The 22,659-nt window shown below is 52.1% G+C and overlaps 1 protein-coding gene across 2 annotated transcripts; it reads left to right on the forward strand.

The window, feature by feature from the left end:
• Positions 1 to 2,086: 2,086 nt before the first annotated feature.
• GLIPR2 (GLI pathogenesis related 2) lies at positions 2,087 to 21,808 on the forward strand. Of its 2 annotated transcripts, XM_038552812.1 has the most exons (5): positions 2,087 to 2,187; positions 11,448 to 11,556; positions 11,887 to 11,990; positions 13,745 to 13,822; positions 20,313 to 21,808. In XM_038552812.1, exons 1-5 carry the CDS (start codon positions 2,175 to 2,177, stop codon positions 20,471 to 20,473), a joined length of 465 nt encoding a protein of 154 aa, XP_038408740.1. In that variant the 5' UTR covers positions 2,087 to 2,174; the 3' UTR covers positions 20,474 to 21,808. The 2 variants fall into 2 exon arrangements, with proteins under 2 accessions (XP_038408740.1, XP_038408741.1); XM_038552813.1 differs by lacking the exons at positions 11,887 to 11,990; positions 13,745 to 13,822 and having other exon boundaries at positions 20,313 to 20,501.
• The last annotated feature ends 851 nt before the right edge of the window (positions 21,809 to 22,659 follow it).

A 22,659-nucleotide genomic window follows, 5' to 3' on the forward strand; every position in this document is an offset into this window, starting at 1 on the left:
CCCAAAAAAGAAAAATAAGAACACCTCCATGCCTAGATGGCTTCACCAATGATTTGTAGCAAATATTTAAGAAAGAAATAATACTAATTCTACACAAATTCTCTTCCAGAAAATAGTACAGAGAATCCTTTCCAACTTCTTTTGTAAGGTCAGTGTAGATCCCCAAATCTGAAAAACACATTACAAGAAGAAAAAAAAAAAAAAAAGACATTACAAGAAGAAAAAACTAAATGCAGAGCAAACACGATGGAGCCCCATTTCGGGCTCCAGCTCATTGCAGAGTCAGCTTGAGATACACTCTATCCCTCTCCCTCTGAACAGCACCCCCCACCCATTGCTCTCTAAATAAATAACATCTGTTTTAAAAAATAAAACTTCTAGAAGAAAACAAATATTTTGTTATCTTGGCGTAGGTAAGGAGTTCTTAAATGGGACATAAAACAAAAAAGAAGTCATCACTTGAGTCAAATACTACTTGTGTCCCGGGCTGGGACCAGCTAGGTAGCAGCTCCCTGTCTAACCAGCCCACGGCCCTCGGAAGGGGGCAACTTTGTCACTGCCCTAACCTCACTCAGCACACTGTCCCTTCCACATGCCTACTGCTAAGGCCAGCTCCACAGCCCAAGCATCCCATCCCACACAGACTCCAAAGATGCCACTAAGTTTGGATTTTGTCCTCCCTGCCCCCTCCAAACCCCCCCTCATTGCTGTACAAGGTACTGGGAGTGAAACTCAGTGGTCCCTCTCGGCAGGCAGTAAATGGCTCCGCTGTGCTCATCTGTCTCCACTCATGGCCTTGAAGTTTTTAAACAATGGACACAGCCTTCTAGAGATTCTAGAAGTGAGATGGAATTCTTCCTACAGGGTGTATTTGGTCATTTCAATGGGGATTTGTTGGCAAAATGGGAGAGGGCATTGAACACAAGGGTTTGGATCTCCACCTAGCACCAAAGCCCCTTCGATTCGGGTTGGGCCCCTGTTTCTAACACTCTACCACAGTTTGAAAGTCTGATGTGGGGGGAGGAAGTAGAGGGCACCCTTGCCCTACTGGACATTTGAAGCCTGTGATGTTGCACATTCTTATGATCAGCAGGTCGGTTCACTTCAAAGCTCCTTTATTGAAAGGTCCTGTCTAAATTTAGCTTCCTGTAATCAGGAGTTACTCTAGGGAGTGACCCAGGTGACCCAGGTCCCCTCTTCATGCAAGTGCACTTCTCACACATGGGTGGGGACATGGCTGAGACCAAGTCGCCCCAGAGCCAGGTGTGTACTGACCACTGCCCGCAATGTCTAGAAACAAAGGGACCCAAAGGCCTTGAGGGATGGATAGGACTCGAATGGGCAGGGACGAGCCAGCACCCAGGCTGAGGGAACAGCCCCAGCAAAGGCAAGAAGAGAAATCTCCGAGCGTGTTTGGGGAACATCAAGAAGTCTAGCTTGACCGCAGTGTGGGACGAAGTCAGGGAGTTGAAGAGACAGGTCTGGAGCCCAACTTCAGGGGTGGGGACATGGCTTGGTTTGCCAGGCCACGAGGGACAGACCCACAGGTCAGAGCAGGGTCAGGGCTGAGCGCTGGACTCTCACCGACTCGCACCAGAGGGTGGGCGTGTCCAGCTGAAAAGAGCGAGAAGCCCTTGGAGCCCAGGGTCACGGGGGTGGGGGGTGGGGGGTGCACTCGGAGCCCGAGATGTTTGTGGGGGTCAGGCCCCCGTGGGGAGAGCCCCGGCCCCTGGAGATGCGGGCTGGAACTGTCTCTCGTCTCTCGCGCCGCGACAGTAAGCCCCAGGTCCTCCGCACCCCCACTCGCGCCCCCACTCCGCACCCCGAGAGGGCAGCCCGGGCCCCCATCCACAGCTGGAGGGCTGGACTGTCGAGGGGGCCCAGCGCCACGCGAGTTCTCCCGAGCCGGGCGAGGAGGCGCGCGGGGCGCGGGGCGTGGGGCGTGGGGCGCGCGGCGCCTCCTCCGGGCAGTCGGCGGGGTGGCCCCGGGCGCCGCCGCCTGCGGCTGCCGCTGCCTTATAAGGCGGGGGCCGGGCCGCGCCGGGGGCGGGGGGGGAGGGGCAGCGGCCGCCCGGCCTCCTGCTCGCGGTCCAGCGGCGCGGGGCGGGCGGGAGAGCGCGGAGAGCTCAGCGAGCGCGGCGGCGGCGGCAGCGGCGGAGCGCGCCGAGCGGGCCATGGGCAAGTCAGGTGAGCCCGCGGGGGCCGGGCCGGGCCGGGCCGGGGCCGGGGGCGGGGGGCGGCTCGGGGGTCGGGGCGCCGGCTGCGCGGCGGGGCCAAGCGCCGGGAGGCTCCGCGCCGGCAGTTCCCCGAGCAGCCGGGAAGCCGAGGCGGCCGTCGGGCCCCGGAGCGAGGCAGGGGAGGCGCGACCCGGGGAGGGTGCCCCTGCCGGGGAGCCGGAGGTCGCGTCCCCGAGGGTTTCCAGGCGCTGATGGGATTAGCGCTCCGCGTCCGGCCCAGGCGTGGCTTCGCTTTGTCTCCGGAGCAGAGTTAGAAATGGCAAAAGCCTCCAAACTGTGCCAGCATCTCTTGCTGCAAACCAGCGCCCGGCCAACCCGCCTCAGGACGGCTCTGGGCATCCTTGCCTTCCGTCGTTGTCCCTCCTCGCCGGAGCGCGCCCTCTGTGCCAGGCTAAGTGCCAGGCTCAGTCTGGCTCCCCCGGGTACATGCCGGCGCTCCCCCTGTACGTCTGAGCGGTCGCTGCCCACCCTCACCACCGTGGCCTTCCCGGCGACCTTTCGACAATGCGGACCTGGCCTGTCACTCCCTGACACCTTTCATCGCGTTGTCTGCAGGTGAAAGAGTAGCGCCCCGCGGGGCTCGGGCCCTCTGGGAGTCGGTCCTCAGCCCCGACCTCCCTCCGCTTGCGGCTGTTAGGAGGCCGGCACCCTGCTCCCTCCCCCTGGGTCCCCTCTCCCAGTGCTCACCACCCCCACTCTGCCTCTCCCACTTCCCTGAAGTTGCAAATCCTCCCCAACCTTCTAGGCTCAACTGGAGCCTGAGAGCCAGTTCCTGATTTCCCTTTCCCCCCAGGAGGGACGCCCCACCCAGTGTCTTGTTTGCTGCAGCCCCCCCCACCCCCACCCCCGCCTCCCCGCCCCAACAGCTGGCTTGGGACACTGACCCAGACTTCCACCCTTTCCCAGACTCCTCACTGCTGGTGGCGGGGGCGTGTCTATCCCCCCACAGTTCCTGCCTCACAGGAGGCTTCAACAGAGTTCAGGAGCCCTGCTTCATGGGGAGGTTGGGGTTGTCATTCTCAGGAGGGCGAGGCTGGGCCCCTCCTTGAATCTCTTCTCCGGATCCAGACTCATGCAGTACTGGTGTTGGGAGTAAGCGGCTTTCCCTGGCCTTCATCCTGACCTGCCGTGACAGGTCTGCCTTTCTCAGCCCTGGCTCTGCTAATCACTGGCTATGTGATCTTGAACAAAGCTCTTTACTTCTCAGTGTCTCAGTTTCCCCATCTGTACAAAGGGTGGGCCATATACTCGCCAGTATGGAAAGGTGATGGAAGGAGTAGTCGGTAGTTCAAGAACAGGATGATAGGCAGGGATGGAGCAAGAGCATGGCAGACGTGAAAAAGCATTTTGACAAGTCAGCTCCTTTCTCTGTACCTTAGGAGAAAATCCACAAATTCTCTAAAGCTACATTTGTATCAGTGGTGTCTGGCTTCTTCCCTAAGAAACAGTTTTCCAGAACTTCTGATACTCTGCTGAATGCCCATTCTTCAATCGGTTCATCCATCTATCCCTCCCTCCCTTCTTCCCTCTTTTCTTCCTCCCTTTCCTCTTTCCCTCGCTGCCCTCCATCCCATCTGTTAGCTGTGTGCCGGCTGCAGACCCACTGCTGTGGAGGCCATGGCCTCTGTCCTCAGCAGTATTCATTTGGATGGTGAAATGAATCATGGAGCTGATTGAGGTGGGGGTGGATAGGCTCCAGTGAGAGGGTGAGAGGTGGGAAGTGATTCAAGCCACCAGGTGGGTGCAGGTGGAGAGCGGTAGGAGATCAGAGGACAGAGAAATCTCTGTCCTCTGCAGAGTGACCATTGAACCTCCTGGAAGGTCTTGGGGATTTGGATTTTACCTTGGGACTTTGGGTGCCATTGAAACACATTGATCTGAAAGCCCAAGTCGTGCCAGGGTAGAGGGTGGATCAGATGGGGAGAGTGGAGGTGAGGGTCAGGGGAGATGACTGCAGTTACTTGGGAGGGAGATGACAGAGGTATATCTAAGGACTGCAAAGGACGAACAGATGGCTTTTGGAGATGGTAGCCAGAAGAGGACTTGGTGACTGACTTCTGGTGAACATGAGGGAAGGGCCAGCAGTGTGAGGCTGGTACAGGTTGGTGGTGACACTTTGTAGGACCAGAGATGCCCAGTCGGGCTGGTTTCAGAGGAGGAGGGCAGTGGCAGAGGTGAGTAAGGACTGATTCAGGCAGGCATCACTCCCATCCCCACCCCCACCACACATACCCAGGGACCTTCCAGAACAGTGATCCAGGCCTATCTCCCTCACAGCCTCATGCACTTTATTTGGCTCTCCAAAGACTATGAACCCCAGGACAGTGTCGGGCTCCCCTTAGAGTCCCCAAGAGAAAGTGGTCTTTCGGGGTGACCCAGGCACCATGGACCTTCAGCACAGCCCCAGCCTTGAAGTTCCAGGCCACCACCCTGGGGTTAGCTGTACCTGCAGTGCCTATGGCACTTACAGATACTTATCCACACAGGGGCTTTATGTGGTTCCAGAAAGACCAGGTAGGAAGCCAACCCCTGCCTCTGCAGGGCCTCAGTTTCCTCATCACAGCATAGGAGCCAATCTCTTTTTAATTTTTAACTTCAGATATATGTCAGAGCTGCCAGGGGTTGGGGGCATTGCTGAAAAAATACTACACAACTGACACTGCTTAAATTCCCGAAGACAGCCCAGTGCTTAGAGATTCCCAGGACCTGCTCCTAGCCCCCGTCTCCCTGCTGGGCTTCAGTCTGCAGCAGGTGTGATGGAGGCAGAGAAGAAAGGCAGTGGCCTCGGACTCCTGTAGAAGTCTCTAGTCCCTAATAATAGTGATTAGCAATTATTAAGCTCCTAGTGTGTGCCTGACTTGAAGCTAGGTATTTTAAACGTTTTTTACCAACATTGGTAATAGCACTAGCACTACAGGGCAGGGATTATGAATTTTATAAGTTTATAGAGGTTGAGTATGTTGCCCAAATTCACACATTGACCAGTAAGTGGACAAACTGGGATTTGAACCCAGGTTTCTGACTTCCCAGCTGTATGCTTTCCCCTCTACCACGTGGATCACTTGCCACCTGCTCCCCACCTGCTCCTCACCCCTGGAGGGACCTCTCCACACCCTGCATTTATCTCTAAGAATCTTAGTGTCTCTGCACCCACATCCCCTAGCACCAGAGGAGAGCAGGGCAGAAGGCCTTTAGGGACCAACTAGGCCAGCAATTTCCCAGGAAGCAGGCCTCTCACACCTCTGCTGGGGAGAGGCCAGATCATCCCCACAGCTCCATTTTCATCTGTTAATTTTATTGAAAAAAAAAAAAGAAAGAAAAAGGCAGTGGGGAGTGGTTCAAAGAAGGATTTCCTGCTTTAAAGACATTTTGAAAATCACAGATGTCATCCTTCCTTCACACAGTTGGGGAACCAGGACCCAGAGAGCCAGGGACTTGCGCAGGCCTGTGGCAGGCCTGAGGGGTCGCAGCATGGGCAGCCACTCCTCAGGCCTGAGCCAGTCCTCTCCCTACCCAGGCTCCTTCAGTCCTTTAAGGCCTCTTGTCTGCCCGCAGAGGGGCAGCCTGGGGCCAGCACTCCCCCGCATCCTTGTTCCCAGCCAGATACGGGGCAGCTCTTCACTGATCATCATTTTTGCCATCAGGAAGAGGAGGATGTGAGGTAGAAAGTGTGCAAGATTTGAGGGAAGGGTGATGGCGAGGGGAGGGACATTCTTGGATCTGACTTTCATGTGTACTCATTGTGTGGCCTTGGGCAATTCACTTGTCCAACTCAAAACCACAGTTTCCTCATCTGTAATGAGAAGGCTCCCATCCTAGTGCTCGCCCGTGGTACTCGTATGGGGGGCCTCCAATCATTTGTCCATGTTCTCACTCACTCTGAAAATGGCCCACCCAGCCCAGGGGTACAGAAAAAAGTCATCAAAGAACTGATTTAAAAAATAAATAGATAAACAAACAAACAAACAAACTGATTTAAATACTATCATCCCTGCTCTCTTTAAAATCTAGGCTTTTTGTTTTTATTTATTTATTTGAGAGAGGTGGGGCAGAGGGAGAGGGAGAAGCGGACTCCCCGCTGAGTGGGGAGCCCAACTTAGGGCTTGATCCCAAGACCCTGAGATCATGACCTGAGCCAAAGGCAGATGCTTAACCAACTGAGCCACCCAGGTGCCCCCTATAATCTAGGCTTTGACAGGGCACTTTCTCCCAAGGCCAGAGGCCAAAGGGTCTCTGCCCAATAGTGATGATATTAATTATAGTTGACATTTAGGAACTGTTCACTGTATTCCAGAACTGTTCTAAAGCACTTACATAGATCAATTCATTTAATTCTCACAACAACCCTGTCAGGTAAAAACTGTTCTTCCCCATTTTCTATGTGGCAGAAATGAGGCACAGAGTGATTAAGCAACTCGTCCAAGATCATGCAGCTAGTAAAAGGCAGAGCTGGGGTTTACCTCTCGAATTTCCTGGAACCCAGGCGGAAACAGCAGAAGCTACCCAGGCTACCCATTTGGAACTCATGCTTTGTTTTTTAAATCAACTTACACTTTTTCCTCCTAATAAACTAGCAAGACCAATCTTGCCCCAAAGATGGGACCAGGTTGCTTTCCAGCCTCTTGCCACGGGGACAGCATGGGCCTGTTCATGATTTCTACTCTGACCCCTGATGGGCCTCTTTGGTGAGGATTCTGGAGGAGACAGAGGAATGAGTCACACTGGCCCAGGGAGGCCTCTCAGAAGAGGATCAATGCTGAGGGCGGAGTCTGTCCCAGCCGACAGCCCAGAGGGAGGAAGGGCACGACCTGGGTTTTTATCTGGCAGTTAGAAGCCTGGGCCCCAAAGGAGCTTCAGGAGCCCCCATCCATCCCAGTCCAGCACCCCCTCCCCTGGTGGAGACAGCCCAGGACTCCGTCCCTCAGCCGCAGGGAGCCAGGCCCAGGCAGCTCCTTCCACCTCCCGGCAGCTTTGACCTGAAGCCCCACAGCTGTCCCCTGGAGCTGCTACTCCCAAGCCCCGGATTTGCATCTGGGTCCCCCCCCCCCCGTCCCCCCCCCCACACCCCCCCCCACACCCCCTCCCCCGCAGGTCTGTCATAAAGGGCTTGGCATTCAGGAGGCTTTTAAGAAAGTTCTTTTCTCCTCTTCCTTCCTCCCTCTCAGAGATTGGCAGGCCCAACCTCACCGCGCTTCCTCCCCCTCCTCGATTTGGTGACACCTCTGTGTCTTCTATGTGCTTTCCTCTGTCGCCCGGGCTTCAGGAGGGGTGGTATGGGCCTAAAGACAGGGTTTCCCTCTTCGTGGGTCTACTACGCCTGGCCCACTTGTGGGAACTCAGACAGGTTACTTCTCTTCTTGAGCCTCCATTTCTTTATCGGAAAAAAAAAAAAAAAAAAGAAGGTATAGTAATGGGGGCCCCACAACAGGCAGCATTAAGCAAGTAAGATCATGCCCAGGCCCGGTTGGTCACCCGAAGAAAGGACCAAGTGAAGAAAGGACCTCCTTCGCTCTGGGCAGCCACCCTGGGCCTGTAGGAGTTCTCTGAGCCTCAGTGTACCCTCCTACAAAATAAGGACATTGTCCCTCCCCTCCCCATTGTGGAGGATGGGTGGCTTTTCTTTGACTTTTAATCTATATGTTTATCTGTGTTCTTGGGTTTTTCCTACAGAAGCGAGGTGTGCCTCTTGCTGGTGTGTTCACAGGTGATATCTTGCCTCCCTGAGGCCGAGGCCCACCCCTGAGGAGCCGCCTGGGCGGGGACTGGCCTGAGTTGGCAGGGACTCCTGGGGCCAGCAGAGGTGTGGCTCTCCTTTTCTGGTAGGCTCTCCTACCAGAAAGTCCTCCCAACCCCTTTCAGGAAACTGGCCCTGCTGGCAACAGTGACCAGCTTTGGCTTTTGGGCACCAAGCTTAGATTGGGCACAGGAACTTTCACTTTTGTTTCTTGTCACTTCCCACATCCTGGGAGTGCAGTGACCTAGTTTTTTTTAGCAGCCTTATATGTCCCTCTCTGCCAGAAGGATCGCGGGACCTACAGCACTGCTGGATCCAGTGCAACCTGAGCCCGGCACGCAGGGCTGCCTTTAAACTGGCTTCACCTCAGCTACCTACCCGCTTGCCTGATGTCCCCCTCCTCCCCATAGCCCTGGATCCACCAGCTCCCAGGTCCACCCTGGCTTTTTCTGTGCCCCCTTTGCCTCCTTCTTGCCTCCTCCAAGGAGCCTTCCCCAGTACATTGGTGGTCACTGCCCACGACTTCCCACGCTGCTCAGTCCCATGACTTCCTGTGGTGGCCCACTACGGCCTGCTGGGGACATGGGAACTGGAAGGGACATTAGCGTGGGCCTAGCCAAGCCTGTCCCTCAGATGGGGACCCTCTGCCACCTTGACTGTGTGCACTCACACCTGCCCCTGCACAGACACATACACCTGTTGTGATCCCTCCATCTCCTTAAAGAAGCTATGAACTCCTTGGAAGTCCGAGGTCATCCATTCCCTTGTCTCCTCTCACCCCACCCTGATAGGACTTTATGGGATCTCAGAAATGAAGGGACTTTAAGGTCATCTGACTGGCCTTCAGTGCCTGAATCCTTTAGAGAAGAGTCACTTGCTTGTATTCACCCAGTCTGGAGAGCTCATTACCTTGTGAAGTCACTCTTTCAATTTTTGGAAAGCTTTTTTTTTTTTTTTTTAAAGATTTTATTTATTTATTCATGAGAGACACACAGAGAGAGGGGCAGAGACACAGGCAGAGGAAGAAGCAGGCTCCATGCAGGAAGCCCGACGTGGGACTCGATCCCGGGTCTCCAGGATCATGCCCTGGGCCGAAGGCAGGTGCTAAACCGCTGAGCCACCTGGGGGTCCCCCAATTTTTGGAAAACTTTGATTGAAAGATCTTTCTTAGACTAAGCCAAAATCTATCATCCTGCCCTTCCCACCCATTGCCACCAACTTTGCCCTATGGAGACCCAGAGTTCATCAGAGGCCTCTGTGTCTTCCAAAGTCCTATCTCTAGGACGAAAAGACCTAGTACTTGCAAACTTTCCTTATAAAACCCCCATTTCTAGCCCCTTCCCCACCTAGTCACTACTTCTGGACACACTTCAGATGGTCGCCACCTCCCAGACAAGGCGGGGGCCAGGCCCCAGGAAACTCTGCCCCTGGATACTGGCTCACGCAGGACAAGCAGTGCATTGCCCGCCAGCTGGTGGGTTTCTGGCTGCCACTCTACCTGCTGACTCTTTTGCATATCATCACCAAGAACCCCTCAGGTTCCCACCAGTGGCTATGGCTTATACCTGAGACAGTCTTTTTTTTTTTTTTTTTAAGATTTTATTTATTTATTCATGAGAGACACACAGAGAGAGAGAGGCAGAGACACAGGCAGAGGGAGAAGCAGGCTCCATGCAGGGAGCCTGACGTGGGACTCCATCCAAGGACTCCAGGATCACGCCCTGGGCTGAATGCAGGTGCTAAACCACTGAGCCACCCAGGGATCCCCACCTGAGACAGTCTCTAAGAACCTCTGTGACTCCGTTCCCCAAATACCACATTAACATACTAAACCCCAAATCCTTTTTATTATTGTGATAAAAACCACAGGAGCTAAAATTTACCATCTTAGAGCATACAGTTCAGTAGTGTTATGTATATTCACCTTGTCGTCCAGCAGATCTCCAGAACTTCCCATGTTGAAACTCTGAAACCCTGCCCATTAAACAGTACCTTCCCTTTTCCTCCTCCCTCCCATAAGCCTGAAATCTTTATCTTTCAGGCCAACAAGGGTTTGGCTCCTCTCTTGGCCGCAAAGACCTGAAGGGTTTGGGTGGCAGCTCTGCCTCTGTCTCGCACACACTCCCATCACCCCTACGTTCACAGTGTTTCCACCACCCCACCCCTGTTTCTGCATGTTAGCCACAACCTCCCAAATCCAGGGGTTCACTGCCCCCCACCACATTGCTATGACTGGACCTCACTAAGTGCCCTGCTGGGCCCCAGAGTCCTAACTCTTCAGGTGATTGGAGCCCTGTTGGGCATCTCAACTGCCACCTACCATGGGCATGGCCTGCAGTCACCTCACCTCTCATGGGCCACATTTAGCCCAGAGCTCCCTGAAGGGGTGCCCTGGGACTTCCTTCTCCTGCATCTCCTCACAGACCCAGTGGGATTTGATTGGAAACCCCAGGAGATATGGGGAAGCTGGCCCAGGGAAGGGAAGAAGACTGATTCCCTCCCTGTCAGTCTCTGGTTCATCTTAGCCTCAGCCTCTGGGATGCAAAGAGCAGAGGATAGGAAAGGTCACTGGTGAATGACCTGTGGTAGGGGAGGGGGTGGCACTTGGTTCACCCTACACTTTGCACCCTCACTGCCCATGGCCAAGCCTCAGGGAGAGGCCCCTGCCAGATGAGACTGGCTCAGTGTGAGGGCCCCCATGGCTCTCAATCATGACCCACCAACTCCCCTCCATTTCACAGAGCAGCACCCCCTAGATTCCTAAGGTTGGTGCTCAGTGCCCTTGCAGTCAGCCTGACTGGCTCCTGCATGGGTGACTTTGGGGCCTCAAATCAGGGGCCACCTTCCCGATCCCCCAGCCCATGGTAGGTTACTTTTCTCCAAGTTTCTCTTGACCTGTGCTCACGTGTACCTTGGCCCTGGCGCTCCCTGTTTGCCAGTATCTGTTTACTAGGCTGTCTTGCTTCTGTTTGTGAGCCCTCTGAGGGCAGGACAAGGTGGCTTTATCTCTGGACCTCTCACCCAACACAGGACCCCGCGTGGAGGAGGCGCTCAGAGAGCAGTGGAACAGATGGGTGGGTGATGGGCGGCTGGCTGCTGCTGAACAGATGATGAATGAAGAGATGGACAGATGAGGAAGGGGTGGGGAGACGGAGGGAGAGTGTGGGACGGAGGGGGTTCCATTTCAGTTCCAAACTGGGGTGACTTCTGTCCGCTGTTGACCTTGCCACTGCCCTCTTACTCTCTCCCTGCTCTAGCCTCTTTACTGTGTCCTTTCTGAGAGCACGGCCCAGTTGGGCACAGCCTCTCCCTCCTCCTCACCTCATCCCTGGGCCCAGCTGACCCCCTACCCTGCTCCCCTCCACTGCCATATTCTGAGGGTTGAGCTGGGCGTCACTCTGAAGCCTGCCATCATCCCTTTTTTTGGTGGGTCTTTTCTCTGCACTGAGACTTTCTCCATTTTGAAATGATTACAGCTTCCAAGCAGTTTAATAACGAGGTCCTGAAGGCCCACAACGAGTACCGGCAGAAGCATGGCGTCCCCCCACTGAAGCTCTGCAAGAAGCTCAACCGGGAGGCTCAGCAGTGAGTCCCCCAGAGCCCCGGGGTGACTCTGGCCCTTCGTGGGGCTGTTGCTGCAGTCCTGGAGGGGCACTGGGGTAGCTAGAAGGGTGTGGGTTTGGGGGCGCAGAGACAGCCGGGCTTGAATAACCCTTGTGCCACTTCCCACCCTGAGCCTCGGTTTGCTCCTCTGTAAAAGGGGGCTGTTGTGGGGGCTCAGAAGAGATCTGGCGTGACGCTCGTGGTTCCCACACCAGCCCGGGGCAGGGAAGGAGCTCAGGCCGGCAGTTGAGGGCTCGTACTCTGGGGCTCCCCGGGCCGGCCCTCGCTGAGGCAGCGCATGGACTCCGGCAGGTATTCAGAGGCCCTGGCCAGCACGAGGATCCTCAAGCACAGCCCGGAGTCCAGTCGTGGCCAATGCGGAGAGAACCTGGCATGGGCCTCCTACGATCAGACAGGTAGGTCGCTTTCTCAGCCCCCTCCCCTCGGCCGAGCCAGGCCCGGGGCATCTTCCATTCTGGCCCCGCTGGCCCCAGCACCCTCCTCAGTGCAGCTTTAGTGCGTAGGCCCAGGAAGGGAAAGAACCCCGGAGCTCTCTGTGTGTGCTCCCCGGGGCTGGCGGCAGTTCGCCACAGTGTCCCCGATGGCTGGCTCAGGGCCAGGCCTGCGCTGGGTGCCAGGGACACAGAGATGAGTCAGATTGCCCGGCCCTCCCCTTTCGAAGAGCTCCCAGCTGAGGAGTGGGGGCGGGGGAGACACATCATTTCTGGTTCCCTTTCTGTGCAGTTTCAGTCTGATCCTGGGGCCTCTGGAGTATGGCCAGCTACGGTTTTCCTTTCTTCACATTTTGCTTTCTTTTTTAAAAGTGTGGGTGTATTAACTTATCATCAGAAAAATGCAATTGAGTTTTTTCCGTGTTAGAAAAAAAGAAAGTGAGAGACCATCAATCCCTCCATCCAAGGTCGCAGCCTAGAGTGGTGATCCCGCCACACTGACCAAACATTCTTGAGCTTCCTGGCTCTGGCCGTGCTGTCGTGGCTTTTTAGGAAAAAAGCTGGAGAGAGCTACTTTGCCCTCTGAAGTCTTCTCCAGACCCCAGCGGGAGGATGACTATTCCCTCCCTGCTGGGCCTGACATTCCTGGGGGTTCCCTGGGGAGTGCCTGCAGGCCTGCAGGAGGGGTGTGCCGGCGTGCGCATGCTCCTGAGGAAGGGGGGGAACCCCCACCCCCGCCTGCGGCCTCCTTTCCCTGCCACGCTTGGGCCTGGGGGGAGCAGGCTCCCTGCAGGGGTGGGAACAGGCAGGCGGTGGCAGTGATGGGCCTCAGCCTCGCATTGGCTCCCTCCGTGGAGCCCTGGGCCAGTCGCCATCCTCTGTGGCCCTGGTTTCCCCCACCTCTGTCCCCGCAGGCTCTTATCCCCCGGGCTGCACATTGGGATCTTTTGCAGCGCTTTTACAAAAGACCAAGGCCTGGGACCCTCCTCCAGAACACTGATAGGTCTGTGGCAGGCCCCAGGCCTCAGCCACGTTTCAGTGCTCCCCAGGTGAGGCCCACAGCTGGAAGCAACAGCTTGCAGGAATTTGTTAGAAATGCAGACTTGGACCTGGGAAGTCAGAATCTGAATTTTAACCTGCACCCCAGGTGATTTATGTACATATCAAAGTTAAGAGCAAGACTTCCTGCTGTGGCCTTAAGGTCCACAGCTCCCAGGGAAGTGCTGTGGGTTTTCTCCTAGCAGCACTAGCTGGGCCTGCGGATGTTCCCAGTGGGGACCCCTCTGCCTGCCGTGGAGACCCTGGCCCACCAGCCCGATTGCCTTTCCTCCTGTGGATGTTTCAGGAGATAGACTCGGGGTGGGATGAGGGCGGAGTCTCTGGAATACCCAGAGCATCATTAGAAGCTCTTGGAGAACATTGCATTCAACCCGTGTACAGAGGCCCAAGAAGGGAAGGCCTTGCCCAGGATTACAGAGCAAGTTAGTGGCAGGGCAGGTGCCCCAACCCCAGCCCGGGTCCCTTCCTGATCCCCAACAAGACTCTCTCTTCAGCCTGGATACGCTCCTGGGCAGGAGATCCTGTTTCAGCTCGCTGGTGCTTTACCAGCCATCTAACTGTAGGGTGGGTGGTTTAGGGTTAATGGGAGAAGGCGGAAGGAGTAGTGAGTGGGTTGCTGATTTTGCTGCTGAGATTGAAACACTGTCTTTTCCATACAGGAAAGGAGGTGGCTGATAGATGGTACAGTGAAATCAAGAACTACAACTTCCAGCAGCCTGGCTTCACCTCTGGGACTGGTGAGTGATGGGGTCACCCAAGTGGCCTGGGCCTGGCCACGGCTGCAGTTTGGGTGTCTGACTTTGGAAAGGAACTAACCCTCTGAAAATTCCCTCCTGTTTTGCCTCTTCTGTATTTCTGTGGTTTCGATTTTGCCCAAAGGGCAATGCTCTCTTTCCCCATCACTTCACACACACATACACACACGCAAGCACGCATGCGTGCACACACGCTTCTCCATCTGAGAAACCCCTGAGCCATGGATTCCTTCCCCACCAGCTCCAAGTTCTCCAGGTGACTGGTGCGTGTCGCAAGGAGGCTGTAGACTTTAAAAGTTCCGGAATGCCTCCTCCCAGAAGCAGTGCTATAACCGGTCATCCTACTGCCCGTCTTGTTCCCCTCCAGTCCAGCCTGCTCCAGCAGCCAGAAGGTTCTAAGGCCTCTCTTCAGGAAAAGGGCCACACTGCTCACTCTCTCCTCCTGGTCCTAACTCCCTCCTCACTCCTACCCCTGCCTCCTTCCAAAGTGCTCCCCACTCGGCAGCCTCCCAGGCATCCCCCCCTTCACCTTTTCTCTCCAGCTTGGAATGCAGACCCCCTGGATCTGCTCTCAGCTCCAGCCCTATTAGTTGCGTGAACTTGGGTTGACTCGCTGTCCCAGAGGGAGAGGGACAGCGCGGTAGGGGACCGTCTGAGAGCTAGTGTGCGCCCACCCAGCTTTTCTGTGAGGCTTCCAGGGTGAGGGGTAACCGAGGGCTGCGCTCCCTCCGGGCCCTCAGCGGCTTCCTCACCGCCGACTCAGAGCGTGGCCGCCCGGGATGGGTTACAAGGCCTGGGAGTTCCTCTGAGGGAAAACCGAAAAGGGGATTCTCTCTGCCGGCGCCCAGCCCTCGACCCTACCCCTCCCACCCGTGGGTGGAGCCACTGTGGCCTCTCACCCTCTGGAGTCTTCTTCCAAAGCAGGAAATGACACGTTCTGTTCTCTTCTCGGTGCCAGTCACCGTTTCCTGTGGTTTACTGCTCACCCCTTTGGGGCAGGGGTTCTTGCATCAGTGTGGGCAGGACGGTAGGGCAGAGGTGCAGCAGCTGCTGGGGCCATTTCTCCTCTGAGCAACCAGGGCCGGGCTTAAGGAAGCTGCTCTCAGGGCCCTAAGTGGGAATTGATGGTTCTGTGGCAATTAAATTCGAGGACTGAGGGAGGGAACAGTAACAACCTCCTCGTGGTGATTAAGGATGTGTACACAGAACCTGTCTTCTTTTTCATAAAGTTCAGTGCCCAGAAGACATTTTATTTCATAGCATCTGGATTTGCTTTTCCCATGAGCAAGACTCACGAGCAATTGGACATGTGTCAGAGCAAGTTATTAGCGTTGCTCATGTGTGCGTGCCACTCGACAATTACAAAGTGCCTCCGCGTTCACGGCCACGTAAGCCTCACAACACCATTTGTAGGTGGGGCTTTGCTCTACCCATTTTGCAGAGGAGGAAACTGAGGTCCAGAGAGAAGAGACTTCTTTTAGATCTCCTATTCTCAATCGAATACTTTTTCCATGGCTCCTGCCCCAAGGTGGGAATCTCACAAGTGTCCGAGCTGGGAATGGGCTTTCCATGATCACTGACCACCAACCCGTTGCTCCAGATCTCTCACCCCTAAAGAGGAAAACCCCCTCAGAGCAACTAGCCCCTAGGCTGTCCCAAGTGTCAGGAGGCAGTGCCTGGGGCAGACAGAGCCTGATCCTAAAATAAGAGCACAGCTTTGAGTGGTGCTATTCTCAGAGATTGTAAGACACTTAAAGATCCTCAGACCCATTCCCCATGCCTCAACCTCCCCCAGAGCTGCTTCTCGCTGCACCGTTGTGTGGAGATTCCTTGACCTGAGTCCATGTTGTAGGGAAAGAGCCTTTGAAATATCCTGTAATCTCTCCCCACCCACACTGGGTCAGCATCTTGTGATGAAGGGCCCAGTTCTGTGCTATGTGCTGAGCGGAGAGAAGCAGTTTCTTGCAATTCCTTTGATATACTCTTTTTTTAATGAGTAGGTTGGTTTGTTTACTTATTCTGAGTAAATAACACTTTTACATGACATGAAATCTGCAAATTGTATAAGGTAAAAAGTCTTCCTTCCATTCCTGGTCTTTAGCACTTTCTCTTCCGACCACTGATACCCATTCTTATGTACCATTCTAGAGTTGTCCTAATCTTATACCAGCATTATGTTCTCTTTTCCCCTTCTTTATACCCTGGTGTATGATCTATTTTGCACTTGCTTTCTTCACACAGCAGATTGTTAGAGATTGTTCCATATTAATACAAAAAGAGCTTTGTCATTCTTACTGTTGCACATTATCATCCTCTTGCAAGAATACACTGTAACTTATTTTTGTTTTTTGTAACTTATTTAATGTGTTTTTCAACTGTACATTCTAGAAGTTTGGGTCCATCACAGTAAAGAAGATGTGATCCCTTAGGGCAAAAAAAAGGAAGAAGAATCGGTTAGTGATTTAGTTAGAAACCACTGCGTAGCTGATGGTTGCTAAGGAAGTCGTGTCCTTTAGCTCATCTCTAAATACCCATACTTAATTATCTCTGTGGACGGAAACCTCCCTGGCCAGAGGGAAAATCACTTAGTCTCATCTGTTTGGAAAAGGCTTCCACAGGCATGCATGCTGCCGATGTTCACGTTGTGTTTGTGATCGTTTTCTTAGCAACCAGTGGATAAATGGCAGTTCTTCCTTGTCTGGGCAACAGAGAGAGTGGGCGGACAATAGCCAAAGCATGGGGTTCTCTTGAGAGAAAAGGCTTGTGTGAAAAAGGGCTTGAGCCTGAGTGAAAAGAGAGGCTGTGGAAGTGGTGACACCTGGCAAAGCAGCTGAAAGCCTGGAGCTGGGACACGAAGGTAGGAGGACCAAGGGTGAATCGGCAAGAAGTGTTTCTCTTCTATTTTGAGGTGAACAGCAGAGTTTATGGGCAGTGGTTAATACAAGCTGCAGGATAAGTGATATAAAGAAGCATAATTGAAAAAAAAAATTAAAAAAAAAAAAAGAAGCATAATTGTACCTGGGGTTTGTTTTCCTTTGGTTCTTGCTTTGGTTTTATCACAGCAACTCTACTGATGAGTGTTTATGTCTTGTTATTATTGTAAATGATTTGGTAACTTCAAATCTTCTATGGCTATAGATAAATACAGTATTGCCTAAATTTAAAACTTCTGAAAATGGAGTTCATCTGTAGGGCAAAATACACAACTTGATCAATGAATGTTTATTCAGTCCTTACCATATGTGAGACGCAATGGAGGATATATCACCTGAAGGGTTGCGAGAGTGTGGATACCAGCCTTTCTTTCCTTCTTTCTTTCTTTCATTTCATGGTAAAGCATATTTACCATAAAATTAACCATTTAAACGGACACAGTTGAGTGAGATTAATTACATTCACAATGTTGTACAATCATGGCCCTGTCCATTTCCAGAATTTTTCAGTCATCTCAAATTGAACCCATTAAACAATCATTCCTGTCCCTCCTTCCCCACCTCCCCATCCCTACGCTCTGGTGACCACTATTCTACTTTCTGTGTCTATGAGTTGGGTGATTCTAGGTGTCCAATGTAAGTGGAGTCATATATTTGTCCTTTTGTCTAGCTTGTTTCACTTAGCATAATGTCCTCAAGGTTCATCCTCAAGGTAGAATGTATCGAATTTCATTCCTGTTTAAGGCTGAATAATGTTTTACTATATGTGTATGTATAACATTTTGTTTATCCATTCATCCATTGGTGGACATTTTGGTTTTTTTTTCACCTTTTGGCTATTGTAAATAACGCTGCTGTAAACATTGGTGTACAAATATCTGAGTCCCTGCTTTCAGTTCTTTTGAGTTTATACCTGGATGTGGAATTACTGGATGAGATGGTAATTCTCTATTTTATTTTTTAAGGAACCACCATACTGTCTTTCACAGTAGTTGTGCCATTTCACATTCTCCCCCAGAAATGCACATCCTCACCAATACTTATTTTCTTCTTTAAAAAAAAAAAAAAAAATCCACCCAAATGGGTGTAAAATGGTTACCCTCTTTCTTTCTTACCCTATGGGAAACTTAGCCACTCTGATCACAATTATCCTCCTTTCCTCTGTCTCTTCCATTCTTCATCAGATATTTATTGAGTATCTACTATCTGCCAAGCTCAGTGTTAAACACTGGGGATATTGTGGTCAATAAAGACAGGTGAGGGGGCACCTGGGGGGCTCAGTCAGTTAAGAGGCTGCCTTGAGCTCCAGTCCTGATCTCAGAGTCCTGAGATTGAGCCCTGTTAGCCTCTCTGCTCAGTGAGGAGTCTGCTTCTCCCTCTCTCTCTCTCTGTGCTCTCTCTCTCTCTCTCACTCTCTCTTTCTCTCAAGTAAATAAATAAAATCTGTAAAAAAAAAATTATAAAATAAAATAAGACGGGTGTGGTGCCTACCCTCAAGGAGGAAATGTAATCTCTCCGGTGTTGCTTTAGCAAATGAATGCCATTCTGCTATGGAAGTCAATATTGACCTGTCAAAAGATCTCTGTAAGTCCTAACCAGTAAAGGTGGGAAGGATAAGCTCCCAACCTCTACTCCTTGGAGACAGAAGGAGTCATTCTGTCATTGAGCAAACATTACGGCAACTCTTGACCCCAAAGTAGAAGGGGAGTTGGAAACCAAGCTATATTAAATCTTGAAGGAAGCAGTGAGTGAGGGTCAGGCAGCCTGAGCAGTGGGACACTGATGCTGAGAACCTTAGTGAACCACAGAAGCGTCCGGAGGGTCAGGCAGTAGCTTGAGAAGAGCTGTTTGGCTCAGAGCAGAGGGAATTGGAGAGGGCTCGAACTTGTCAAGGTTCAAAGAGCACAAAATGTAGAAGGCCTGTGCTTCAGTAAGGGGAGAACCCAAGTCCAAGATGGTGCCTCCATGTGCCTTTTCATTCATTCACACATTCATTCAACAAAGGTTTATTTTACACTTTTCATGTGGAGTCGGCCAGGCTTTGCCAGGGTACTGAGTACATACACTTTGGTGAATAAAACAGTTTGATTCCTGCCCCTGTGAGTCTCATAGCCTAGTGAATGAAGGAACCAAGCAAATGAGCAAGAAACCAAACACACATAACATTGCAAATGGTAAGAATGCCTGTGGGGAAAAACAGGGTGAGATAAGATGATCTTGGGAGGGAGGTGTTCAGGAAATAAGTGATTATGAAAAGCTTCTTTGCACAAGTGACATTCAGTCTGAAGCCTAAGGGATCAGAAGATGTTAGTCATTGGGAGAGCGTTCCACACACTGGCCAATGTGTACAAGTGTTCCATGGTGGGAAATAACCTGACGTATTCAAGGATGGAAAAGAGGCCATTGGGACAAAGCGTTCACTTTCATTCTAGATGCAATTGGAAGCAATTAAAGGATTTGTAAGTGGGCTAGTAAACAGCTATGACTTATGTCTAAAAATGATTACTCTGGCTCCTTTAGAGGAAGTGAATTGGGGGAGGCAAAGGTGGACACTGGAAAACCAGTGAAGGGCTATTCCAGTGGCCCACGTGAGAAACTTTATGGTTGGGACCCAAGTTTGGGGAGTGGATGGACTTAAGACATATTTTAGAGTTAGAGTCTTCAGAATTGAATGATGGGTTGTCCAGGGGGAAATGAGGAAGAAATGAGGAATACAGACCAACCCTAGGGTTGTGTGCAGAGAGGCCATTAAAGGAAGTGGAAGCTAGGAAGAGGAATAAGTCTAGGGGAACCAAAATCAAGAGTGAGGTTTGGATAGGTTAACATTTGAGATGCCTTTGAGCCATCCAAGTGGAAATGTCAAGTTACGTAGTTGTATCTGGAACACAGAGGAGACATCTGGACCAGGGAAATAAATTTGGGAGCCAGGGATAAATGAAATTGCCTAAAGAATGCAGCAAGTAAAGAAAAGCAAGCCCAGGACTGAGCCTTGGATAGTGCAAGGGCCCTCCAACATTTACCAGCAAAATGGAAGAGGAGGAAGAGGCCAAAAGGAGGGCAGCATCATGGAAACCAAAAGGGGAGGGAGTACCTCACAAAGGGGAGGAATTGGCTCTATTAAATGTTCCTGAGATGTCAAGTAAGAGAGAGACAAAAAGTGATCTTTGGATCACATGGAGATCATCGGTGACCCTTGAAGAATACAGTCAGGGGAGGGAGGGAGACAGGTGCGGGGAGGGTGGCATCCTAACTCTTGGGGTCACTCGGCTTGGCTGTGATCTCCAGGAGACCATGAAACCTTTGGGCACTAGCAAATGGTGAGGTGAGGAGCATCTGTGTGGCTGACTGAGAGGACCTGATGCCTCTGCAAGTCAGGCAGGCAGAGCGTTCTCGGTCTCCTTCCTCTGACCAGTGTGTGTGAAGATCAAACTTCCGAAGCCTGACAAGACGGTGCAGGAGTTCGGGAATCCTTTGAACCATCCTTCTCCAGATCCTGCTAACTATCCCATTTCCCTCCCCCCCTGCCTGTGCTCCTCCAGGACACTTCACAGCCATGGTGTGGAAAAACACGAAGAAGATGGGAGTGGGGAAGGCATCTGCCAGCGACGGGTCTTCCTTCGTGGTGGCCCGATACTTCCCAGCCGGGAATGTCGTCAACCAGGGCTTCTTTGAAGAAAATGTCCTGCCTCCAAAGAAGTAATTCATTAAATGTAATGGGAAAGTGGTGACTTGACATGGATACGAAGTGCCTAGAACAACAAAAACTCAGCTGTGTGTCTGTCCCTGTGGGTGTATGTGTTTGTGTGTGTGATGCATGTGAGTGTCTCTTGATGCACACACACTTGGATATACAACTCTGTATGAACTTACGCCTCTCAAAGGAATTAGCATATGAAGCCTTTACCCTGTTGGTTACCTAAACCATAATTATTTGGACTTAGGGGGGAAAGAATCAGTTTTAAAACTTTTTTTTTTTTTAAAGCAAACTTCTTTTGTACATTTCTTATAATATTCATCCGTGGTCTTTTTCTATTCCAAATGTTTGTGATGCTTAGAGGTGAAGTTCATTTTATGTGATCTTCATGGACTGTAATCTACTTTTGGTAGATATTTAAGAATATTAAACTCTCATCTAAATGTAACGTAAAACAGCTTTAAACACGTAAATATAAAGCAGCTTCCATTGGAAACAGGGGACAGGCAGGAACTCCATTGCACAGAATTATTGAGATTTCTCAGTAGTAAGACATGATGTCATCTGCATGCCTCCTGGAATTCTCTAATGGAAATGCCAAAGAACAAATGGAGAGAAAAGTCTCACTTCCTTGCATTTTCTACCTTTAAATAGCAATGTACCACTACTACCACCATCCTCGCTTCCCTCCCACCTTCTTAAAATCCTCTGGCATGTCAGAGCGCAGCGTGTGCCTCCTGGTCTCTGGGGCCACCGGTCAGGCCTGGACGTCACCCCTCCCCCCACCTCCACTAGTGGCCCAGGGCCTGTTCTGGGAGAAAGCCCCTCACACTGCCTGGGCTCTTGGCCAAGCGGCCAAACAGATGAAGTCAGTGAGTGTGGGGGTGAGTGTGAGCTCACCAGGGCCCCCAGAGGAAGCCCTCGGGCCTCTTCCCTCCCCTCGCACCAGGGCGGGAGCCCAGGCCTGTTGCCGGCAGCTGTGCTTGCAGCTGTGCTGTTGCTCCCTCCAGGAATGTGGGACAGGCCCAAATGTTCCAGGGAGATATCCCATGTGGGTGGGGGCTTAGCGTCGCCAATTTGGTTCTATGTTTGGCCTCCAACTATACAAAGTTCCCCCTGAATAACGATTGCACAGGGTCCATGTGGGAGGAACCCCAGTGCCAAGCTGGGTGTCCTGAAAGCCCGGCCCCTCCAAGTGTTAAGACAGCAAGGGGGGGAGTTAGGAGGCTGCCACCTCGGGAGACGTGCTTCTGTGCTGCACTGTGAACACAGCCTCGTGCTGTGCCCTTCTTCTCACCCAGGGATACTAAGACAACAATAAAATCTTTTTCTTTTGTGTAATATCTTCCATGTCATTCATGCCCGGTTTTTAATCGGTGACCAAGATAATCATAACCCTCAGTTCCTGTCTTAGGTAACTCAAGCCTCTGAGTACTTCCAACCTCTCCCCCATATTTTGTGTCCCTTTGGCAGCTGTGTTTTGATCCATGTGACCTACCCTTGCACGGCCAATTGGACTAAAGTGGACATGTGAGCCAAGAGCAGCCAATCCCTGGGTTGGCCACGGACCACAAGTCTGAGCTAAGAAATGAGGAGAGAATTTGTCAGTGGAACTAAAAAATTTAGGATGCCATGAGTTTGAATTAGGGCCACAGCAAAACTATATGCAAGACAAGTTGCCAGTTGAAAATATATGGAAGTGGGATCCCTGGATGGCTCAGCGGTTTGGCGCCTGCCTTTAGCCCAGGGCCTGATCCTGGAGACCCGGGATCGAGTCCCACATCAGGCTCCCTGCATGGAGCCTGCTTCTCCCTCTGCCTGTGTCTCTGCCTCTCTCTCTCTCTCTCTCTGTCTCTCTCTGTCTCTCATGAATAAATAAATAAAATCTTTAAAAACATTAAAAAAAAAAGAAAATATATGGAAGTGAGAAAGACAGTTGTTAGCGGTACAAAAGAGATGGAGTTCCTGAGCTTTCTAGCTCCAGGCCAAATCTGTGTATTGTTAAGATATATCCCTCATCTTTAGGGCTTCCCGGCAAAGTGATGTGTCAACTGATGTTCCCTATAAAGCTAGAATATTAGGGTCCCCTCCCCGAGGAAGCCACAAATCCTGAGCTGGGCAGGAAGCTGAGGGTGGGTGGAATAAAGAGACTGGGCTGAGGCCACACCCGGGCAGCCTCCATGAGCAACGGG

The sequence above is a fragment of the Canis lupus genome, chromosome 11, assembly GCF_011100685.1.
Source record: "Canis lupus familiaris isolate Mischka breed German Shepherd chromosome 11, alternate assembly UU_Cfam_GSD_1.0, whole genome shotgun sequence".
In the NCBI taxonomy this organism is placed as follows: domain Eukaryota; kingdom Metazoa; phylum Chordata; class Mammalia; order Carnivora; family Canidae; genus Canis; species Canis lupus.